This window comes from Callospermophilus lateralis, chromosome 11 (assembly GCF_048772815.1).
Source record: "Callospermophilus lateralis isolate mCalLat2 chromosome 11, mCalLat2.hap1, whole genome shotgun sequence".
Lineage (NCBI taxonomy): Eukaryota > Metazoa > Chordata > Mammalia > Rodentia > Sciuridae > Callospermophilus > Callospermophilus lateralis.
The window spans coordinates 50,816,437-50,837,537 of record NC_135315.1 but is presented as its reverse complement, the minus strand read 5'-3'; the positions used below and the strand labels follow the sequence as shown (position 1 = coordinate 50,837,537).

Below are 21,101 nucleotides of genomic sequence, written 5' to 3'. Positions count from 1 at the left end.
GGTGAAACACTAGTTTCATGTACGGGTTTCTTGGATTCTAAATACTCTTTTTTTCATTGTTGGTTCCTGTGAAGAAAGTTTGAAAGTATCTGCTTTAGATAAACATATCCAGTTTTGTTATTCCAGATTATTCATGTGTGGGAGGTGGTGCAAGTACTGTTGTCTTCAGTTGCCTGTCACAAATTTTGTGTCAGCCTGTATGATTCCGTGGAGTAGAATCTGAGGGAGGGAGAAAACGGAGGTGGGGTGGGGAACACAAAACATTATTACCAAGAGAACTTCATTTCCCAACAATCATTTCTCCGCCCTGCCGGAAGTGGGGCGGTCTTTCGGGGGAGAAAGAAGGTGCAGAATGAGGCAGTATGGTGGCCGAGAGTTCTAATCCCTTCTTCCTCTTATTTCTTGGTCCCGCCTAGCCTACATTTCCCAGCGGCCTCTGCGTGTTCTTCCGGTCTATGCACTAACACCCGAGCTCCCCGCCACTCCCCGGGGACGGGGAGAGGCTTATTGCGCTTGCGCCATCCCGTGGCTTGCTGGGACCTGAAGTTCCAGAGGCTTATATGGTCCCCTTTCCGCTGTCCCCGGATGGACTACAAGCTCCTTGGTGCATTGCGCGTCGGCGCCGAGGGAGGGGGGTCGGGGGGAAAGGAGGGAGGGAGGAGGGAGAAGAGAGGAGGAGGAGGGAGCAGGCGGCCGGCGGCGCTGGGGGAGGGGGCCCGGTCCGGGAGTGCGGGAGGCAGTGGTAAAGGGAGGTGGCGGCAGCAGCTAGCGGACTGGAGTCTCGACGGAACCGAAGCGGACACTTCTGTGGAGCGAGGCAGTAGGAGTACCGAGCACCAGAGGCGGCACCGGGATCCCCGGCTGAGGGGAGGGGGGCGCCGGACCGGGAGGAGGGGAGGGGGCGATGCTGGAAGCCATGGCGGAGCCCAGTCCCGAAGGTGAGCTCTCGACCGGCACGGAGCTGGCGGCGGGCGGGCGAGGAATCTATTGGCAAACTTGGAGGTCGAGCCCCAGAGCTCAGCGGGGGAATGCGGGGAAGGGGTCGGGGGCCTGGCCCTGGAGCTGGGAAAGCGACGAGTTATAGACCCTGGAGAAAGGAGTGGGAGACTGGGTTGGGGTACTTGGAGATGATACCCCGTGTGTGGTTTCTTTTTCGCGGTGGGGGAGCGGCAGGGGATAGGAGCTGGAAACCCTGAGCTTCGGGGGTTAGGGGCCGAAAGGGCCTTGTACTGGTTGGGGCCGTGGAGCAGGGAGGTTGGGGAAATCAGGGGCCCGGAGAGTTGCTGAGGAGGGAGGATGTATAAGAGGACTGAGTGAGGGGCTCGGTAATTGGTCGAGGTGGGGGAGTTTGTGGCGGTGGTGCCGGAGCTCCTCGTAGTTGCCGCCAGAGATAGCCCTGTGATTGTTAAAGGAGTGGGCAGGTAGTTGTGGGGAGAAGTGGGGTCTGGGTATTGTCTGTGGTAGAGAGACTTGTGCCGGGGGCTAGTTGTGGGGCGAGAGAGCCGGAGAGCGAGGCGAACTGGGTAGTTGTAGGAGGCGGAGGGGCAGGGTTGGGGGTTAAGACCGGCGACTGGCGGGGGGAGGTTGGTCGGCGAGGGTTAGAGCCTGGGAGTTGCGAAGGGTGAGGGGAGCTTCCGTGGAAAGAGTAGCTGGTTTGGGGGGCTGGAGTTTAGGGATCTGTAGCCTAGTGACTTGGTGAGTACGGGGGCGGAGGGGGGGCGGCGGCCGGCGAAGCTCGGAACAGGGCCCGGGGGCCCGGCGGGGAGCCCGAGGAGCTCGAGACGGGGAGGGGCCAAAGCCCCGGATGGGGGCGGAGGGACGGCGAAAATTGTGGGGAGCCTTGTGCGTGTGGGGGGGCAGGTGGGGCCGCGTCCGGGTTCGAGCTCTCCGGTCTGTCCCAGACACGAAGTAGCGTTGGATGTGTGTGCCCGCGTATGTTTGGGGTGAGGGTGAGGGGCGCGCCCGGCCTCGTGCTCGAGGAGAAGGGGCCGGAGGGCGGAGAGCGGTTCAGCATGGTCATCGTGGACCCTGGGTGCCGGCGGGCAATGTGTGCGGTCTTGGAGGGCCCGGGGCGGTGGAGCGCGGCGATGTAGGAACTCCGGGCTTTGAGCGCGTGTGAAGGACGGGGGCGGGCGGTGGCCGGGGCTTGGTCCCGGGAGCGGTGTGGCGGGGTGGGGCGCTGAGATCCGAGTAGACTGAAGAAGCCGTGAGTGGGGGGGGGGCGGGGCGCCGGGCCTCCGGTTGGGGGGAGGGGAGCGCTATAGCGAGGCCGAGAGGGCGCCGCGCCCAGACTCCGCCCCTCTTGGGGCGGAAGGGGGAGCAGGGGCGGGTCCAACACAGCTGGGGGCCTGCTGGTCTGGCTAGGGACCTAGAGGAGAGGAGGGGGTTCACTTGGGACCTCCATGCGTTAGAGGTGGAGACTGTTTTACACAGACTGTTTCCTAGTACCTTGACTCAGCTTTTATTACTTCCACAGATCCACCTCCGACACTTAAACCAGAGACACAGGTGAGATGTCCCTTATCTTTACAGGCTGGTATCACTGCCTACCAACAGTACCCTTCCTCTTTTTCTAGATTTCTCACTTTAGGGATTGTGCCTTTGGGAATGCTCCTCCAGTCTGGCTTCCATGTGATCCTTGTTTCCTTCCTTTCAGCCACCAGAGAAACGTCGAAGAACAATTGAGGATTTCAACAAATTCTGCAGTTTTGTTTTGGCCTATGCTGGTTACATTCCCCCCAGCAAAGAGGTAGGGACAGGAGAACAGCTACCTTGAGGTGGGATTGTGTTATTTTATAGGAGGAACCTACCTGAAATGATATATAAACCTGGGTAAATTTGAAGTTCAGGGCTGTGATAGGAAAGCTGGTGTGTGGGAGGGGGGATAATAGAGAAAACTGGCTTGAGCAGCAGTGATAGAGGGGATCTGGAGGCATTGGTCAAGATTTTGGAGTGGTATTGGGTTACTGGAATGGAAGTGTTTCTGGATACATTTTAGGGAGCTGAAAATGGTAACAAATGAGGCTGTACAGAAATGTTGCTTTGGTCTGTGGGGGTGCAGTGTTCCATAGACCCTGGGCAGGTGTGGGGAGATGCTGAGAACTTGAGGGTAGAGGTAGCATGAAAGTGATCAGTAGGAGATGCTGATAGGAATTGGGATAAGAATAAATTTTCAGTACAGTGAGACTTGGTGGTTGGTGTCTCTGGTTGTCAGGCTAGGTTTGTGAAGCAGCTGATGAGATACTAGGTCCTGCTGATCCTGCCCTCCCTTGTTTTTAAGGAAAGTGATTGGCCAGCCTCTGGCTCCAGCTCTCCATTGCGCGGTGAGAGTGCAGCAGACAGTGATGGCTGGGACTCAGCCCCCTCTGATCTTCGAACCATCCAGACCTTTGTTAAGAAAGCAAAGTCATCTAAGAGAAGGGCTGCTCAAGCAGGTCCCACTCAGCCTGGACCCCCAAGGTCCACCTTCTCACGTCTGCAGGCTCCTGACAGTGCCACCCTGCTTGAGAAAATGAAGCTCAAGGACTCTCTCTTTGATTTGGATGGGCCCAAATTGGCATCTCCACTGTCCCCCACATCCCTGACACATACCTCCCGGTCCCCTGCTGCTCTCACCCCAGTGCCCCTTTCCCAGGGAGATCTCTCGCAGCCTCGAAAGAAGGACAGAAAGAACCGAAAATTGGGGCCAGGAGGTGGGGCTGGCTTTGGGGTGCTGCGGCGGCCTCGGCCAAGTCCTGCGGATGGGGAAAAGAGGTCTCGAATTAAGAAGAGCAAGAAGCGGAAGTTGAAAAAGGCTGAGCGGGGGGATAGACTCCCACCTCCTGGCCCTCCCAGGGCACCCCCCAGTGATACAGACTCTGAAGAGGAGGAGGAGGAGGAGGAGGAGGAGGAGGAAGAGGAAGAGATGGCAGCAGTGGTAGGGGGTGAAACCCCAGCCCCTGTACTCCCAACACCCCCTGAGGCCCCTAGGCCTCCTGCCTCAGTGCACCCTGAAGGAGCCCCTCCCACTGACAGTGAAGGCAAGGAGGTGGGCAGCACTGAAACAAGCCAAGATGGAGATGCCAGCTCCAGTGAAGGCGAAATGCGGGTCATGGATGAGGACATCATGGTAGAATCAGGTGAGGGGTTTGGGGCTGCTCTCTGAACAATGGTGATGGTGGGATTAGGGTGGAGGGCGTTGGTGATAGATCCAAGAGCTCAGGCAAAACATCAAATGAACCTTCTTTTCCCCAGGTGATGACTCATGGGATCTGATCACGTGTTACTGCCGAAAGCCCTTTGCAGGGCGGCCCATGATTGAGTGCAGCCTGTGTGGGACATGGATTCACCTCTCCTGTGCTAAGATTAAGAAGACCAATGTCCCTGACTTCTTTTATTGTCAGAAATGCAAGGAACTGCGGCCAGAGGCCCGGCGATTAGGGGGGCTTCCCAAATCTGGAGAGCCCTGACGTTTCTAGGCTGGAACTTGAAAATGACAACATAACTTGGGAACTGAGCCTCAGAGTCCTGAGTCTGTTCTCCTGGAGCTTGGATACTGTCCTTAATTTAGGGCAGGAATCCCCAAAGGAGACTTGTTTGGAATGGAAATGAGTGGCTTCCGATCCTACCCTATCCTTCCTCCCCATTCTATGGACTTGAAATTGGACATATTGTAGTTGGGGGAAGGAAGCTATCCCGGCCTATAGACACAAAATGTCTCTCCCTTGGACCTCTCACCCCTCACTTTTTGGGTCAGGGTTCAAATTGGGATGAAATGGGACAGTTGTCTATAAAACTAGTGTAAATATAGCATTCCCCTCCATCATCTTTTCTTCTACTTCACTCCCCATTTATTTTCTTCCACACCGGTTATATTTTTAATTTTGGACTTCCCCCTTAGAGCATGGCAGCTCAAAGGTGGAGTACCAGAGCCTGGCTGAGTGAGGAAGGAAAGCAGAAAGGTGATGTTTCTCACCTCTTTTGTTTTTAATAATATTGGCCAGCTGTTTGTACAGACAGCCTGCTTGTTGTAAATAAAGCAGAGTGGGCTCTTGTGTTTATAGCCCTCACTCAGTATCCTGTTTGGGAGGGAGGCTTCCGAAAAGCTTGCAGAAGACTGGCTGGACCTGGGGCTGAAATCCCCATCTCCAATCTCCCAGGCCGCCTCTGGGCTTTACCTACTCCAGATACTCCTGGAGGAGCCAACCCTGAAACCCCAATTGGCTTGCCCCTCCCCACTTCAGGTTATATCCAGCCCCAAACAATCCCCACTCTCAGTGGTGTGCTCAGGAGTGCTTAGCGCTCCCTCAGTGGGCTGAGGACTGCGACGTGGGAGCCGGTTGCCTGCTCTCCAGCGGAGACCAGTTTCGGACAAGGTGCTCTCCGACCTCCTGTGGGGGCACATTTGGGGGCGGGGCCGTTTTGGACCCAGAGGCGGTTGCCTAAGGCAGCGGGTCACGTGGCGGCGGCCCTAGGAGGAGTGAGTCACGTGATCAACGAGGCCTCACGTGACAGGGCGGTGCGAGGTAGGCGGGCTTGTGTCACGTGGCATGAGGAGAGGTGGGCGGGGATCTGAAGAACGCTAGCGTCGGCGGTGGCGGTGGCGCGCGGCCGCGGCATCCGCGGCTCTAGGTCGCACCCTTCGGCCTACCGCCACTACCCCACTGCCTCACGCCTTTCCTTTACTCATCTCCCGCACTGAGCGGGTCCTGGCCGCGCTCTCGCTCGTTTGCGGTGTGCGCAGGCGCGGCGGGGGCGATTAGCTCCATTGGGTGGGCGGTGGATCCCGGGAGCGCGCGGACGAGACCATGGCGGGTTGCAGCACAGGGGGCGTTGGTGCCGGGGAGACGAAGGTGATTTACCACCTGGATGAAGAAGAGACTCCCTACCTGGTGAAGATCCCTGTCCCTGCTGAGCGCATCACGCTTGGAGATTTCAAGAGTGTTCTGCAGCGACCCGCGGGCGCTAAGTACTTTTTCAAGTCTATGGATCAGGATTTCGGGTGAGCGCGAGGCCTAGACGGGGGAGCACCGGGGTTTTTTTTTTTTTTTTTTCCACAGTGGATTGGGCGATATTGAGATGCACAAATCTACACTAGGCTACTTTTGAGATCTTCTGCTTCATGGTAGAGCAGATTGTACTATGCTTGGATAGATTGGTTGTATCTCAGGGCGGACAAAATTATACTTGGAACAGAGAGCACACGGAGCTACAGGAGGACAGCCTGGGCTATGCTAAACCAGATAAGAGAAGATTAAACTGCACTGGGAAAGATACGGACATTTTTTGGGGGGAGTGGGCATAGTCTGGACTGCACTGAGGTACATTTATCTGTCTTCTGGTAGTTTGGTAAGCTGTAAGCAGTCCTGTAGCTCACAGACTATGTAGGGATACTCTGGAATCTGATGTAGTTTGAATTATACTGGGGCAATTTGGGATATTCTGGCATTTACTAGGACGACAGGATTGTTTTAGGACGTTTTAATCTATTGTAATGCAAAGAAGGTTCCATAGGGATGTTCTAGGCTGCCCTGAAGTAGATCATCCTGGAGAAACTTTGACCATTCTGGATTTTACTGGGTTGGTTTTAGTTTCTCTTGGTACCAGGCATGGTTTTATTGGGTCACTCAAGACAGGCTGTTGGGGGACAGTCAGTACAGACAGCTGTATTGGATATCGTAGTCTATGTTCATGCAGACAGCTGCTTGTGGGAACAATGTAGGCTATATTAGAATAGATGGGCTATCTTGGTGTGATTTGGGAACTTCTGCGCTAGGCTGGAACTGCAAATAATACAAGTGAACCCATTTGTGGTAGCCTTTGGGACTGAGTCCTCAAATCCACCTCAGAGTTTTTGAAGGTACACTGCATTAGGTTGGGATAATCTGGGTTGGCAGAAGCTGGTGGGGGCAGGGTGTAATGGTGTCAGGTAGACAGAGGTGATTTGCACCTGGATGAGGAAGAGACTTCCTGTCTGGTGAAGATTGCTATTCTAGCCTAGTGCATCACCCTTAGTTAGGAGAACTGAACAAACTGGACCCTACCTAGAAAGATTGTTCAATGTTGAGAGGCAAATATTATCTTGGGAGTTATCTTGAATTTAAATCAAGGTGATTCTGTTGGTCAGCAATGTCATCTTGGGTAATTTTGTTTAACTTTTGTTTTTTTTTTGAGAATTTTAATATTTTATTTTTTTAGTTATCGGCGGATACAACATCTTTGTTTTTTTTGTATGTGGTGCTGAGGATCGAACCCAGGCCGCACACATGCCAGGCGAGCGTGCTACCGCTTGAGCCACATCCCCAGCCCTTTGTTTAACTTTTGTGCCTTGATTTTTTCTTATATGAAATGGAGCTAGTCATAGAGTGAAATACTTATTACTTCAGGTGCATGACACAGAGTAAATTCTTGGTGAGTGGCAATTTTCATTGTTAGTATCCAGGCTGAGTAGTCTATAGACTAGGTTATAGTGTTATAGAAATACAGATCTTGGAGTAGACTGATCTTCACTAAGATTGAGTTATGCTGGGAAGAATATTATGAACAAATTGATAGAGACTGGGCTGTGTTGTCACATCGGTAGCAAATGGATTAATGGAATATATCCAGGCTCCCACATCATGTTAGGCTAAATAGTTAATCAGACAAGATGTCCTAATTGGAGGGTGAGGGTGTGTTTAAGAAAGATTCATATTTGACATATTTATTGATTTAGTTTATAGATATTTGTTCATGCCTGCTAAAGTTAGGGATGGTGCTTCAATACATGGTGTTGAACAGAACAGGTGTTGATGATTCAGAGTGGTGGTTGAGAAGAATGTACAAATCCAGTTCATTTCAGGGAACTTGTGGTAGAAATGTTCCCTAAGGATAGGCTTTGAAATCTGTTAGGCTGAGCAGATTGCTTAGTGTAGAGTTTAGTGCCATGTGAGGCACAGGGGAATGGGAAGCTCTGCTTCCCCTCTCTTTAGATGTTCTGTGCATAATGAGAAGGTATTATTGTCTTATCTAATGGGTGTTTTTATTCAGGCAAAGACTACATATTTGGACAGCTCTCTGGATGTGAGTTAGAGAAAACTAAAGGGAAGTGAAAGAGTAGAGACTTGAGGACCAAAGCCTTTTTTGGGCAGGTCTATAAAGAGATGGGATTGGGAAGATGCTGCCAGCATGGCTCCTGAGTTAACTGTTTTGGGTAGCTGGGTAACCACAAGGGAGAGCCTTTGAAGTTGGATGGAGAAGTTGAATCAGACCCAAGAAAGTTTTTTTTTTTTTTTTTCTTTTTTGGTACTGGGGATTGAACCCAGGGGTACTTAACTGAGTCACATCTTCAGCCCTTTTTATTTTGAGACAGGGTCTCACTAAGTTGCTTGGGGCCTCTGCAAGTTGCTGAGGCCGGCTTTGAATTTGTGATCCTTTTGCGTTAGCCTCCCTAGTTGCTGGGATTATAGGCATGCATCACTATGCCTAGCCCAGGAAAGTTTTTGGAGCAGTTCTGTGCTCCTGAAGATGAGCTGGGGAGAGAAGGTGAAGTTGGGAGAGGGAATTGAGTCTGGAGATTCTTAATTGTGAGTGAGTTGTGTCAGCATAAGAGCAGATGACTTGGACAGAGCAGGAGAGAGTAAGCATCTTTGGGATGGATGGAGATTGGGGGAAACTTTGGGGATGAGGGTGGGGATAAACTAGTTCAGTCTTGCTGACCTCTCAGGTCTCTTGGTAGGGTGGTGAAGGAAGAAATTTCAGATGACAATGCCCGCCTCCCCTGCTTCAATGGAAGAGTGGTATCCTGGGTAAGGATACTCATTATCAAGCTGCTCTAAGCCTCTTATCTGTTTCTATAGCTCCCTGTTCCCAGTTGTTGGCAGTGCTGGCTTCCTGCTTCTTTACCTACTTGGAGAGCCAGCAGGAATCCCTCAGCCTTCTCGAGCCTCTTTGATTGGCTGCTCCTCTTTTGGGTTCTTTCCCAGGGTCTCTGAGATCCTATCCCCTTTCTGATCCTTTCTCTTAATTCCTTCTCTTATACCCCATCTCCCAAAGTAGTCATGTTTTCTTATTTGCACTCTTTTAGCTAGTGTCATCAGATAACCCCCAACCCGAGGTGGCTCCCCCAGCCCATGAGCCTCGGACAGAACTGGTGCCTCCACCCCCACCATTACCCCCTTTGCCACCAGAGAGGACCAGTGGCATTGGGGACTCAAGGCCTCCATCCTTCCAGTGAGTCGTCTGCATTCTAGAGTCCAGGGGAAAGAATCTAAGCCCTTTGGGAGGGGAGGCCAAAGATTTGGAGTTCTGTTCTGATGTGGGTTGGAAACTGTCTCTGCCCATCTAGCCCTAATGTGTCTGGCAGCCATGAAAATCTGGATCCTGAGACAGAAACTGAGTCGGTTGTGTCACTGAGGCGGGAGCGGCCTCGAAGGAGAGACAGCAGTGAGCATGGCGGTGAGGGGGGCCAGGTCCTGGAGGCTGGGTAGACTGGGAGCTGGGAAGAGAGATGGGTGTTAGCTTTGATGAGGGTGAGGGGCAGGAGCCCTGAACCTGAGGTTCTTGTTCTTACACAGCTGGTGGCCACAGGCCCAGTGGCCCCTCCAGGCTAGAGCGCCACCTGGCTGGGTATGAGAGCTCTTCTACCCTCATGACCAGTGAGTTGGAGAGTACCAGTCTTGGAGACTCAGATGAAGATGACACTATGAGCAGGTATGGCTCCACACCTCTTCCCAGGGCTTCTGGCCTCTCTCTTTCCTCCATCCCACCAGTCCTCATTATTTCTCTTGGTTCCATGACCACTTCTGCCTGTGAGAGTTCTACCTCTCAACTGTTGTCAGGTTCAGCAGTTCCACAGAGCAAAGCAATGCCTCCCGCCTCCTCAAACGCCATCGACGGCGGAGGAAACAGCGGCCACCTCGCATGGAAAGGGTGAGGGGATTCTCATGAGACAAGTGGGCTTCAATTTAGGCAGTCCTATGGTACAGAAGCAGCCTGGGTTGCTGAAGGGCAGTCCAACTCCCTCCTGTCTCTCCACAGACCTCATCCTTCAGCAGTGTCACAGATTCCACCATGTCTCTCAACATCATTACAGTCACACTCAACATGGGTATGGTGGGACCTGGCTGGGGAAGGGGAATACCTGGTGCCCAGGGTTTTTAGGGCTTTTCTTCCTCACATGGACTCCCTTCACAGAGAAGTACAATTTCCTGGGTATCTCCATTGTGGGCCAAAGCAATGAGCGGGGTGACGGAGGCATCTACATCGGCTCCATCATGAAGGGAGGTGCTGTGGCAGCTGACGGGCGCATCGAACCAGGGGACATGCTTTTGCAGGTGTGCTGGCGTGGGTTACTGAGCTCATTCAGGCAGGGACCCTTACCTCTCCTACCCTGGCACCCTGCACTGACCCATTTCCCTTCACTCCCAGGTGAATGACATGAACTTCGAGAACATGAGCAATGATGATGCCGTGCGGGTGCTGAGGGACATTGTGCACAAGCCAGGGTAAGCCTCTGAGCTAGTCTCAGTTTCTTGGGCCTCCTGTTTATGCCCTGTTATTTTGTGTTTTGGTAATTCAAGAGGTGGGACGATGTAGCCTTCAAAGGTACTAAGCAAAAATTAAACATAGCAAATAGTTGTAGAGTGACTTCTATGTCACCACCACCTAGGTCTTGGAACAGAAGGTTGCTGATAGCTCAGAGATGCCCCCAGTCCCTTGTTGTCCCTTCCCATCTCCAACCTCCTCACTCCCATAGGGGTAAACATTACCTTCACTACTTACCTAGTCAAGAAAACTTACATTTTCCTTGATATTTTTTTCACCTGTGCATGAATCTTGTTACCACATGGTTCACTGTGCAACCAAAGCCAAGAGGGGTGAGGGCAGGATCCTCTCTGCCTGTTTTGTGCTTGGTGCAATGGAATTATACAGTGTGTAGCCCCTTGTTTCACTCTGCAGTGTTATTAAGTTACTCATGTTGGTGAGTCGTCCATGTTATAGAGCCCCCTATCCTCATTTTCTCCATCACAGCCATGTGTGTGCTCCTCCCTTTCTGTCTCAGAATTCATTTTTGTTCCACGCCTCAGCCCTTCTGAGCCTCTTCCCTATCCCTCCTTGACTGGCCTTTTCTTCCCCACAGCCCCATTGTGCTGACAGTGGCCAAGTGCTGGGATCCCTCCCCTCAGGCCTACTTCACACTCCCCCGAAGTGAGTAAGACTTAGACTGAGGCCCTAATCCAAGAGAATAGGGGAGCTGGGAGATGGGGCTGGGTCTCTAGGCTATGGGGAATAGGATGAGGAGGGTCAGGGGAGAAGAGGAATCAGAATCCAAGTTTGGGATAGAGAGGACTGGCTTTCTGAGATTGAGACATGATCTGTGGGTTGCTTTGTCCAGATGAGCCCATCCAGCCAATTGACCCTGCTGCCTGGGTGTCACACTCAGCTGCACTGACTGGCACTTTCCCAGCCTATCCAGGCTCCTCATCCATGAGCACCATTACGTCTGGATCCTCTCTGCCTGATGGTGACTCCACAGTCCATCCCCATGGAAGGTTGGTTGGCTGGCCATGGGTGGGAGTGGGCCCTGTCCCCTACTTCCCATTGTCTTCTTTGTCAGGCTGTGAGGGCCGGGGTCTCTCTATTCATATGGACATGGCATCTGTGACTAAGGCCATGGCAGCTCCAGAATCAGGACTGGAAGTTCGGGACCGCATGTGGCTCAAGATCACCATCCCGAATGCCTTTCTGGGTACCACTGAGCCTGGGCAGGTGGCATGGGAATGGGACGAAGCAACCAAAGCCAAGAGGGGTGAGGGCAGGATTTGGAAGGAGAACCTGAGGTTTTTTTCCACTGATATTAGGCTCGGATGTGGTTGATTGGCTCTACCATCATGTGGAGGGCTTTCCTGAACGACGGGAGGCCCGCAAGTATGCCAGCGGGCTTCTGAAGGCTGGTCTCATCCGACATACTGTGAATAAGATCACCTTCTCTGAGCAGTGCTACTATGTCTTCGGGGACCTCAGTGGCGGCTGTGAGAGTTGTAAGTCCCCATCACAGCTCTGGGAGACAGGCGTGGCCTGCCTTTCCAACCCCAGAATAGACTAGAAATTGCAGTCAAGGTCACTGTGAACAGTGACCAGCAAGATGTGTCCTGCATTGGCTGTGAGTGAGAGCTGACATTCACCCATGTTTTGCTGAACAAGGTATGCACCAGGTGCAGGGCTGTGGCTCCTGGGGACACTTCTTCCCTAGTTTCACAGCAGCATATGGACTAGTGGTGACCTTGGCTGGGACCCTGCCCTAGAATCAGTTGTTTTTTACCAGAAGCCCTTGTGACATTTGACCCCCATCATGGGTGGCTCTGGAGAAATGGTTCCCAGTTCCTCTCCATTCAGTGCCTTAGGTTCTTGACCTCTTAAAACAGTGATTTCTTACTCTCTTCCTTTGTGTTGCAGACCTAGTCAACTTGTCTCTGAATGATAATGATGGCTCTAGCGGGGCTTCAGACCAGGACACCCTGGCTCCTCTGCCTGGAGCGACCCCCTGGCCCCTACTGCCCACCTTTTCCTATCAATACTCAGCCCCACACCCCTATAGCCCCCAGCCTCCACCCTACCATGAGCTTTCATCCTACACCTATGGTGGGGGCAGTGCCAGCAGCCAGCACAGTGAGGGTAAGTCATCCCCAGATACCAATACAGCCAAGGTCTGAGTGTATAATGGAGGGGAACCAGGGAGGAGAGGCTGGAACAGGGGCTGGAGAAGCCAGAGGAAGTGGACTGAGTCTCACTTCCCCCGTCCTCTCTTTCCCCATAGGGAGCCGGAGCAGTGGCTCAACAAGAAGTGATGGGGGGGCTGGACGCACAGGGAGACCTGAGGAACGGGCCCCTGAGTCGAAGTCTGGCAGCGGCAGTGAGTCTGAGCCCTCCAGTCGGGGGGGCAGCCTTCGGCGGGGTGGGGAATCTAGTGGGACTGGTGATATGGGCCCTCCTCCATCTAGAGGCTCAACAGGGGCTACTCCCAATCTTCGAACCCACCCAGGGCTCCATACCTATGGACCTCCTCCAGGCATGGCTCTCCCCTATAACCCAATGATGGTGGTCATGATGCCCCCACCCCCACCACCTGTTCCTCCAGCAGTGCAACCCCCAGGTGCTCCTCCAGTCAGAGATCTGGGTTCTGTGCCCCCAGAACTAACAGCCAGCCGCCAAAGCTTCCATATGGCCATGGGCAACCCCAGTGAGTTCTTTGTGGATGTGATGTAGAGGGCACCCTGGGGTCATGTTGGGTCTGTACCCTTGGCCTGTCCAGCGTCAGCTTGGGTGTCCCCTCTTCTGTGACTGGGTGTCTTGTCAATCATCACCTTATTGTTCCTTGCAGTGCCTGGGCTCAGCCTACCGTTTCATTACCACTGTGACTTTCGCCAACAGTGCCTGGTCCTCCCCCTTTCTTCAGGGGTAGACAAGGGACCTTTGGTTATTTTTAGCTTTATTGTTTTTTATAAGCCTTTTGGGGGGTTGAAATAGACTTTTTTTACATTTTTGGGAATTTTTTAAATAGACATTTTCTTTTTTGTATGAAGAATCCCTGTCTTCTGGGCCCCTTCTTCTAACCCCAGAATGTGACCTCTTCTTCCAGTTGTCCAGTCAGCTCTGCCCTTTGCAGGGCCAGGGGGTGATCAGTGGTACAATGAGAGGAGGAAGGGGGTTGGGCATTCTAGACAGCAGTCCAAGGAAGCTGGGGTATTTGGTATTTGGGGGTTGTGTAGCTGCCTTTGTTATTCTATTTATTTTAGTCACTTGTATAAAACACCAAATAAAGCAATAGAGGCAAACTCCCCACGCCTCTGGCTCCTTTCTTTGGGAGGGAGGCAGGCAGAAGAGGGAAAGAACTGAGATACAGTAGCAAAGCCTGAATTGTTAGAAACTTTATTATTTGTGAGGCAGTTAAGTGCTTTTGAGATCAGGCACAGTCCTGGAAAAACAAGGTCTTCATGGCAGACCAAAGCCCCCAGGAGGGGGGCTTGCTCTTTGGCTTGAGAGAAGGCACATAACCAGGCCAGGTCCTGGTTGGGAGTATTCAGAATCCAAGGGGATTGCTGGTGACTACACCACCCCGCTCCACCAAGGCCTTGGAGATGCTTTTGAAGTTACGGAAGAGCTCTTGCTGCCGAGGGTCAGACAGCAGAGCAGTCATGTTCTCTTGGATCCGGGCTGCAGCCTGTGGAGAGGGAAGGAGGGGGTCAGGCCTGTGCCTTGAATGCTCTGCCTACATTGGGTAGTCCAAGGCTTACCTCAATACACCAGCTGTCACAGAGCATTTTCTCATGCTGGGCTGTAGGGTAACCCTCACTCAGGGATCTTGAGGCCCTGGTGAGGAAGCAAGAGAATATAACCCTGGGCTATGATCCTGGCCCAGCCCCACTGTGGCTCATGCCTCCCATCCCACCTCTGCCTCCTCACCTGGAGAGAACCACCACCATGGCATAGAGGTCAATGGCCCCATCTGCCAGACGCTGCAGCACAAACTGCTCATCTGTCAGGTAGATTGGGGTATGTGGTTAGAGTCTGAGGGAGGGAACAGCAAGGGGAGGGGTGCACAAGACAGAGCTTACTCACTAACAATCCCCTTCTTGTGCTTTATTAGCTTGGCTTCCACCACAGTGGCAAACTGCTCCAGAGCCTGCACTGCCTGAAGAGATGGAGAATGGTTACAGGGCTTGGAAGGGCCATCCCCGTCAGTTCTTGCTTTGGGCTCTGCTCTACTCCTGACCACTCACCAGCTCACCACTCCGACTCAGCTCTGGGTGGACCACTCCACTTAGACTCAGGCCACTTCCCAGCCCTGCCCGCCTGGGAGGAAGGGGGAGAAAGACTGGTTAGTTACCACGAACCACCTTGCTCTCCCCTGGCCATGGCCCCTGAACTTACCGCCTCAGCTGTTTTCCAGCCTCTCCTAGCAGAAGGCCAGCATTCCCAAAAGGATTCTTTAGGGCACTACTAAGCCCAGAAAGTTCCTTTCCTTTATCCTGTTGGAGAGGAAGGTCCAGTAGTCTGAACTAACTGTCCTCCCCACCTTCTCTTCCCAATTCTCCTCTCTTACCATACAGCCCTGCAGAGCCACAAAGAGCCGAAGAATATCATTTGTCCCCTCAAAGATCCGGAAGATGCGAATATCTCGGAGCACTCGCTCTACCCCGGGCTCCTAGCACAAAGGAAAACACAGAATAAGTCCCTATTGAGATGTGCCTATCTACACTGCCTGACTACCCCTTGCAGAGGACCATCCTGTACCTTCATGAAGCCCATGCCTCCCATGATTTGGATGCATTCGTCTGTCACTTTCCAGGCTGCCTCCTAGGGATAAAGAACTAGATGAGATTATCCTGGAGCTGAGGTCTCAAAACTAACCCCCCCCCCCCCCCCCAAGTCATGCCTGGGTCCTCACCGAGCCAAAGATTTTGCTGATGGCAGCCTCTATCTGGAAGTCTGTGGATCCCTGGTCCATGTTGGCACTCAGCATGTAAGCCATGGACTGAAGTGGAATGGTTGGGATAAGGCAAGGAAAATTGAAAAGTGTTGCGTCAGATTCAACCTCAACATCCAAATCTTGAAAACTAGGTCTGACTAGCTTCTCATGGCCCTTGCATTCACCTTCCAGGTCAAACACATGTAAATATTTTGTCCTCCAAGTTGATGCATTAGGGGATCCAGGCACTGGACTTCTTGAAAGGGGTGGAAGGTAAAGGGTGGGTTGGGGTTAGAATTGTGCTACCTCAGGGAAGCACCTCAGCAGAGCAGCAGCACTCTCCCCCTTCAGAAGCTGAGCTGGCTATGCCTCCCCGCATCCCCTAGGGCATTGGTGTAAAGCTGGAGACCCACTGCCCCAGGTGCTGCTGGGGGTTGTAGTCTGACCCGACTGGAAAGAAAACCACAGGGAGAGGGGCACAGGAGGCCCTCACCTCAGTCACATACTGCAGCATAGCCATTCGGGCCAGCTTCTCCTGGATCAGCCCAAAGTTGTGAATTTTGTCCCCAAACTGGGTACGGTTAGCAGCATGATCCACCTGGAAGAGGGCACACCTGTCCCACTGTTGTCTGCTGTACCCAGGAGAGGGGTCAGGCTTAAACTGGAGGGACAGATTTTTGCCACAACCAAGAGGTCAATCCACATTGGATGGAGACCTAAGCTAGCAGGTCTGGAGTTGCTGGCAGGGGAGGGATCCTGGTGTAGGGAGTGCCTTCAAGGGAACAGGAATATGTGGAAAGTGGGACATTGTGATTGATTCAAGCTAGCTAGGAATTCAGGCAGGGTACTCACCGCCTTTGCAATGATGGCTTTCATGGTGCCTGCAAGGGTTGCAGCCATGCCAAACCTTCCATTGTTGAGGATATGCACAGCAACCTTGAAGCCTCCCCCTACCTCCCCCAGCACATTTTCCGATGGCACCTGTACTCCATCAAAGTACACCTCTGCTGTGTTTGAGGCTTTGATGCCCATCTTCTTTTCAGGGGGCCCACTGTAACAAGGCAGGAAAGCTGAGGTATAAACAGGTTTCTATAGGGGAAAAGGCCTCTCCATTCCTTAGAACCAGAAAGAAACTGCAACTCATAGATTAAAGGTATAGGTAATATTGCTTGCATGTCATATGGGTTACAGAGGCCTAGCTATGTCCTGCTATCCTGTTGGGACTTGGTTGCTGGAGCCAAAGTTTTAGGTCAGTTCCACACACATATACATCTCAAAGAGAATGGTGATGCCCACCCTGCTATGGCTTTTGTACACCCCCCAGATGACTTACAATATCTGTTTGCTCTGGAGCCCAGTGCTGCTCCCAGCCCTTGGTCCTACCACTTCCTCCCCAAATCCACTTACTGGGTTACACCTCCAAAGCTCCTCTCCACCACAAAAGCTGTGATCTTCTCCTTTACAGCCCCTGTGGCTGCATCTGTAACTGGTGTCTTGGCAAAAACTGTGAAAATATCTGCCAGGCCCCCATTACTGTGGGAGAATGAGGGGGTGGTGGTCAGAGTGGGGAGAGCTCAGAGCAATGGGGAGTAGAATTGGGCTGAGAAGAAGTAGGTAGGAATAGGAGATTGCCTGATCCAAATCTTGCTTCCATTTAGGGTATAATATTTTCCACAGGGGCTGGGGACAGCAGAGCTTCGGATGGAAGCTGCATCTGATCCACTTGAGGGCTCCGTTAGACAGAAAGCAGCCAAAGTCTCCCCTGTTGGGTAGAGTGCCCTTTTACCAGAGGTCCTCATGGGCATCAAATTCCCCTTGGTCCTCTTTCCCATCCCCTCAGGCAGCTCAATACCCTGGCTATATTCAGTTTCTCTGCATTTTCCCATCAACATACTATGATGCCTCCCCAGGATCTCCTGAGTGATGTACCTAGCTTTGTAGTAATCTAAATACCAACTGGCCTAATTTGTGCCAAGCCCAGGACACTCTTAATCCAAATCTTAAGATTGTCTTACCAGATGCCACTTTAGGGAGGTATTTTTCTTTCTGAGCCTTTGTGCCAAAGAGTAGGATGCCTTTGAAACCGATGCTCTGATGAGCCCCCAGGGTAACACCCACGCCAAGGTCATGCATGCCCACGATCTCTGCCAAACGAGCATACTGGAGAGGAAGCAGGCATCTGGGGTTGTAACTGGCTGCATGGGGACCTGCCCTTAAGAGTATGGGTAACAGGGCAGGGCCTAGGCCATTTTCCAGAGTGAAGAAAGGAACTTGGATCATGAAAAGGGTACAATAGGATGCCTTTTGACCTAGGTTTTGATGGGAGGGAGGCTTCCTACAATCCTATCAGAAGATGCTACCTTGTCAGGCAGTCCCCAAGGATGAAGGGTGAATTCCATGGTCCTGGGGGACTGCATGTAGATTGTATTGTTTGGAGGACTGGGTTGCATACATGGCTGTAAGAGTCACATTCCCACAGGTCCCCAGGGCAGTTGCTTGGAAGGGACTTTGGCTTTAGGGTGAGGAGGCCAGGTTGGAGTAGGGTGGGATATTGAAAAATAATGAGAAGGCTTCCCTCACCTGGGTGTTGCAGAGGCCCACACCACCCAGCTCACTGGGCACTTGCAGACCAAAGGCCCCCAACTCCTTGAGACCCTGCAAAGTAGTTTCCTCCACCCTCTCTAGAGTATCATTCTTCGCAGGATCATTCACCTCCTGGGAAAGGCACAGGATTCTAAGTCCAGGCTTGCTTCCTTTAAGCTTTTTAGCATTTCTGCCCACCCCATCAGAGCCGGTACCCCAGTCATTCTTCACCTCGAAGAAACGGGCCACAGGCCCTACCAGCTCTTTGAGAAACTGTGTCTGCTCTTCATTGAGTACTGCAGAGATGGGGAGGGGAAAGACAGGTCAGTTAGGCGAGTTGGGTCAGGCGAGTTTGGTGTGAGACTGCCCTGTCCCACCCAGTGTTGACTACTCCTTCCCTTACCGGATGGGTATGGGAACACCTGATCAGTGGTGAGCTGGCCTTTGAACATCCCCACAGCAAAGGACTTAGATTCCTGGGCAGGGAGAAGAGGATTTCAGGGAACTGATTGGAATAAGCCTATCCCTGGCTTAGGTCGCCCCCAGCCCTCAGGCCACATACCGCCTTGGTCTGTTTTTCCCTAGTGGAAGCATCAGAGGATAGGGAATCTGACTTGTCCAGAACAGCCTGGGGAAAGGAGTGGTTAGCTAGGTCGGGGAAGGGGTTTCTATTGTGTCAAAGAGGGGACTGGGGAAGAGCTGGTTGTGGGGGTTGGGTGGACCTGGTGCCTTTCCCCTAGTTTCACCCCACAACACCCTGGCTTGCCCTTTCCCCTACTTTCGGAGTTAGAGCTGTCAGCAGGTGACTGGGACGAAGAGGGTGACCCCTGCTGGTGGCAGGGTGATGAGAGCCTAGTCGCAACCCTACTCCCACACCCCTTCCCAAGGGCTGCTGTCACTTACCTGGGCGGCTCCACTGGCATAGGGTCGCTGAGCAGTGCTAGGCCGGGGCGGTCCCTGGAGTACACTGGGCCGCAAGCTATAGGGAGAGGGGGTTCAGTCCTGGTCTGGTCCCATGGCAACCGTCCCCAGTCCCCGTCCCTCCTGTCATACACAGACCTTCGATTCCCCAACCTCAGCAGCTGCCGCCCTATGCTCGGAGTCATCCGAGACGTCTGCATGTCCAATCCGCTCCGGCCGCCACTGTTTGGAGCGCTGACCTCGGTCTCTCGTCCCGCCTGCCCAAGTCTGGGTGCCCGGTCCCTGACTCATCCTCCACAATGCACCGCGCGGTGGTAGGCGGGGCTTCCGGGCGCCATGTCATCTTGGGAGTTGTAGTTTCAGGGCGATCCCAGGCGCCTGAATTCTGGCTGACCTGGAGTGATCTCCAAGTGTCCCTTGATTTCCCCTAGTCCCTTCATCTCGCCTATCCGAACTAGAATATAGTCTTCTGAAGAGGTGATGGAATAGAACGCTTAGGCAACTGTAGCCAGAGGAATGGAGGTAGACTGGAGGGAGCACTTCCCAGGTGGAGTTAGAAAGCAGGGACTGGGGTTGTGGCTCAGTGGTACAGCACTTGCTTAGCATGTGTGAGGCTCTGGGTTCGATTCTCAGCACCGCATATAAATAAATAAAATAAAGCTTCATTGACAACAACAATAAAAAAAAAAAAAAGAAAAAGAGGAGAAAAGTGAAAGGTGTGAGGTAGATAGAGACATAGAAAGATGACTCTTTGGGGTCCTTGTGAAATCTGAATGGAGGATAGTGGTGGAGAGAGGGGAACTCAAGCTGGGAATGTGTTCCATGCAAATTTTCCTGAGACCTAGGAGGTGTCACTGATTCTCAAAACTCCTGATTTCATTGCCTCTCCCCTTCCTGCCTCTGAGAGAGAGTTTCCTTGACATTTCTCTGCCATGTGCCCACGCTAGACCTCTGGACAAATGGATTCTTCCCAGACCTAAGAGGGACTGTAGAAATTCTCTTACTCTCATGTCCCCTCCACAAACCTCTCTGGCTCAAGAAGTCCCAAGAAATATATACCTCTCTTACTTCGATTCCCACTGGAAGGGGAAGGCCTAGGAAGGAGAAAGCTGGGTTCAGCTTCCTTTCTTTTTGACCCCTTAGGAAAGTGTAACTTATTGTGCCTGATTTTGGGGAGCGGGGGAGGGAGGGGAGCAAGGTGATTCCTGGAGACTTAAGGAGGAATGGGATAGTCCATTTAGAGACTGCCTACTTTGCTTAAACAGCTAGAATTGGGTGGGGACAAGGCAGCTCAACCCAATCCAGGCGGATTAGGGAGATTAAAGTGAGAGAAGAGAGAGATGTCTCAGAGACCAAGAGGTGAAAAATAGGGATCCCTGTGGAGGGGAGGCCTGGGAGCATAGTGGCAGGGCTGGGACTCAGGAATCTTTATCCCTGAATCTTTTCATAGAAAAGTCTGGGGAAACTAAGGTGACAGTGTTAGTCTCTTTCTGATCTCAATCCTCCATCACTTGCTTTTTACCAGCTCCCAGGTCAGCCCTCTGGCTCCTGGCCCCTCCACTACTGCGTTGGGCACCCCCCCTCCTCACAGTGTTGCATAGTGACCTATTCCAGGCCTTGTTGGGTGAGTAGCCTCAATTTTTTGAGGGAACACAGTGGAAAGGGCTAGCCTGGGCCTGTGAGGCCAAGTACTGAACTTTGGGGCTGGTTGGAGCCTAGACAGCATTTAGTCCAAGCTGGAGCCCCACGCAGGGTCATCCCCAAGTAGTTCTCCATCAGGATCAACCGGCCTTGGCTGAAGGACCTCCTCCCTTGCAAGACAGACAGCAGTGATGGTGGCAGGGGTACCTGGGGAAGCCTGGGGTGGGGGAGGATAACTCAGTTCTGCTCCTGTGACAGACATCCTGGACTATTATGAAGCTTCCATCTCAGGGAGTCAGGTAAGGAGGTGGGGGTGGGTGCCTGCCTTCCTGAGGGAGCACGCAGGGCTGGAGTGGGGAGCAAAGTCTTGCCAATATTAAACTGAGACTTGGGGGCCCTGTTGACAGCATCCTGAGTCAGTGGCCCAGAGGCTGGGGGCACTGAGAATGCACTTTATGCAGTTGGTCCTGTAGCTCTTCTTTTCTCTTCTCCCTTTACTTTGCCTGCCCCAATTTCAGGCATTAGAGTC

The 21,101-nt window shown here is 52.6% G+C and overlaps 3 protein-coding genes across 11 annotated transcripts; 2 read left to right on the top strand and 1 right to left on the bottom strand.

Moving 5' to 3' along the window:
- Positions 1-704: 704 nt before the first annotated feature.
- On the top strand, positions 705-5,033 carry Phf23 (PHD finger protein 23). Of its 2 annotated transcripts, none has more exons than XM_076869955.1 (5): positions 705-938; positions 2,477-2,508; positions 2,657-2,749; positions 3,281-4,118; positions 4,234-5,033. In XM_076869955.1, exons 1-5 carry the CDS (start codon positions 905-907, stop codon positions 4,446-4,448), a joined length of 1,212 nt encoding a protein of 403 aa, XP_076726070.1. In that variant the 5' UTR covers positions 705-904; the 3' UTR covers positions 4,449-5,033. The 2 variants fall into 2 exon arrangements, with proteins under 2 accessions (XP_076726070.1, XP_076726071.1); XM_076869956.1 differs by lacking the exon at positions 705-938 and adding an exon at positions 1,904-1,943.
- Positions 5,034-5,555: 522 nt separating this feature from the next.
- Dvl2 (dishevelled segment polarity protein 2) lies at positions 5,556-13,796 on the top strand. Of its 7 annotated transcripts, none has more exons than XM_076871673.1 (15): positions 5,556-5,980; positions 8,696-8,765; positions 9,044-9,189; positions 9,305-9,402; positions 9,534-9,669; positions 9,798-9,888; positions 9,997-10,066; positions 10,153-10,292; positions 10,387-10,463; positions 11,099-11,166; positions 11,354-11,482; positions 11,576-11,707; positions 11,820-11,999; positions 12,415-12,633; positions 12,776-13,796. In XM_076871673.1, the coding sequence occupies exons 1-15, from the start codon at positions 5,787-5,789 to the stop codon at positions 13,222-13,224; spliced, it is 2,199 nt and encodes a 732-aa protein (XP_076727788.1). In that variant the 5' UTR covers positions 5,556-5,786; the 3' UTR covers positions 13,225-13,796. The 7 variants fall into 7 exon arrangements, with proteins under 7 accessions (XP_076727788.1, XP_076727787.1, XP_076727786.1 ...); XM_076871672.1 differs by having other exon boundaries at positions 9,305-9,414; XM_076871671.1 differs by having other exon boundaries at positions 8,684-8,765; positions 9,305-9,414.
- Positions 13,797-13,871: 75 nt separating this feature from the next.
- Positions 13,872-19,235, bottom strand: Acadvl (acyl-CoA dehydrogenase very long chain). 2 transcript variants are annotated; one of them, XM_076871681.1, is made up of 20 exons: positions 19,070-19,235; positions 18,914-18,989; positions 18,573-18,638; positions 18,414-18,486; positions 18,242-18,306; positions 18,008-18,142; positions 17,443-17,587; positions 17,060-17,189; positions 16,835-16,960; positions 16,280-16,478; positions 15,921-16,025; positions 15,407-15,493; positions 15,253-15,315; positions 15,062-15,163; positions 14,890-14,987; positions 14,739-14,811; positions 14,578-14,650; positions 14,422-14,494; positions 14,253-14,328; positions 13,872-14,179 (listed from the first exon to the last, which is right to left on the bottom strand). In XM_076871681.1, exons 1-20 carry the CDS (start codon positions 19,129-19,131, stop codon positions 14,039-14,041), a joined length of 1,968 nt encoding a protein of 655 aa, XP_076727796.1. In that variant the 5' UTR covers positions 19,132-19,235; the 3' UTR covers positions 13,872-14,038. The 2 variants fall into 2 exon arrangements, with proteins under 2 accessions (XP_076727796.1, XP_076727798.1); XM_076871683.1 differs by lacking the exon at positions 18,573-18,638.
- Positions 19,236-21,101: the final 1,866 nt, after the last annotated feature.

What these genes read in the sequence shown, in the direction of transcription:
- Phf23 (XM_076869955.1), top strand. Translation starts at nt 905, where the DNA reads ATGCTGGAAGCCATGGCGGAGCCCAGTCCCGAAG. An exon ending in GGCGGAGCCCAGTCCCGAAG is followed by an intron (nt 939 to 2,476) that starts GTGAGCTCTCGA and finishes TTACTTCCACAG; the next exon opens with ATCCACCTCCGACACTTAAA. An exon ending in CACTTAAACCAGAGACACAG is followed by an intron (nt 2,509 to 2,656) that starts GTGAGATGTCCC and finishes CCTTCCTTTCAG; the next exon opens with CCACCAGAGAAACGTCGAAG.
- Dvl2 (XM_076871668.1), top strand. Translation starts at nt 5,787, where the DNA reads ATGGCGGGTTGCAGCACAGGGGGCGTTGGTGCCGGGGAGACGAAGGTG. An exon ending in TCTATGGATCAGGATTTCGG is followed by an intron (nt 5,981 to 8,683) that starts GTGAGCGCGAGG and finishes CTGACCTCTCAG; the next exon opens with GTCTCTTGGTAGGGTGGTGA. An exon ending in CTACTTCACACTCCCCCGAA is followed by an intron (nt 11,167 to 11,353) that starts GTGAGTAAGACT and finishes TGCTTTGTCCAG; the next exon opens with ATGAGCCCATCCAGCCAATT.
- Acadvl (XM_076871681.1), bottom strand. Translation starts at nt 19,131, where the DNA reads ATGCAGACGTCTCGGATGACTCCGAGCATAGGGCGGCAGCTGCTGAGG. An exon ending in ATGGTGGTGGTTCTCTCCAG is followed by an intron (nt 14,329 to 14,421) that starts GTGAGGAGGCAG and finishes CTTCCTCACCAG; the next exon opens with GGCCTCAAGATCCCTGAGTG. An exon ending in GTGACAGCTGGTGTATTGAG is followed by an intron (nt 14,180 to 14,252) that starts GTAAGCCTTGGA and finishes CCCTCTCCACAG; the next exon opens with GCTGCAGCCCGGATCCAAGA.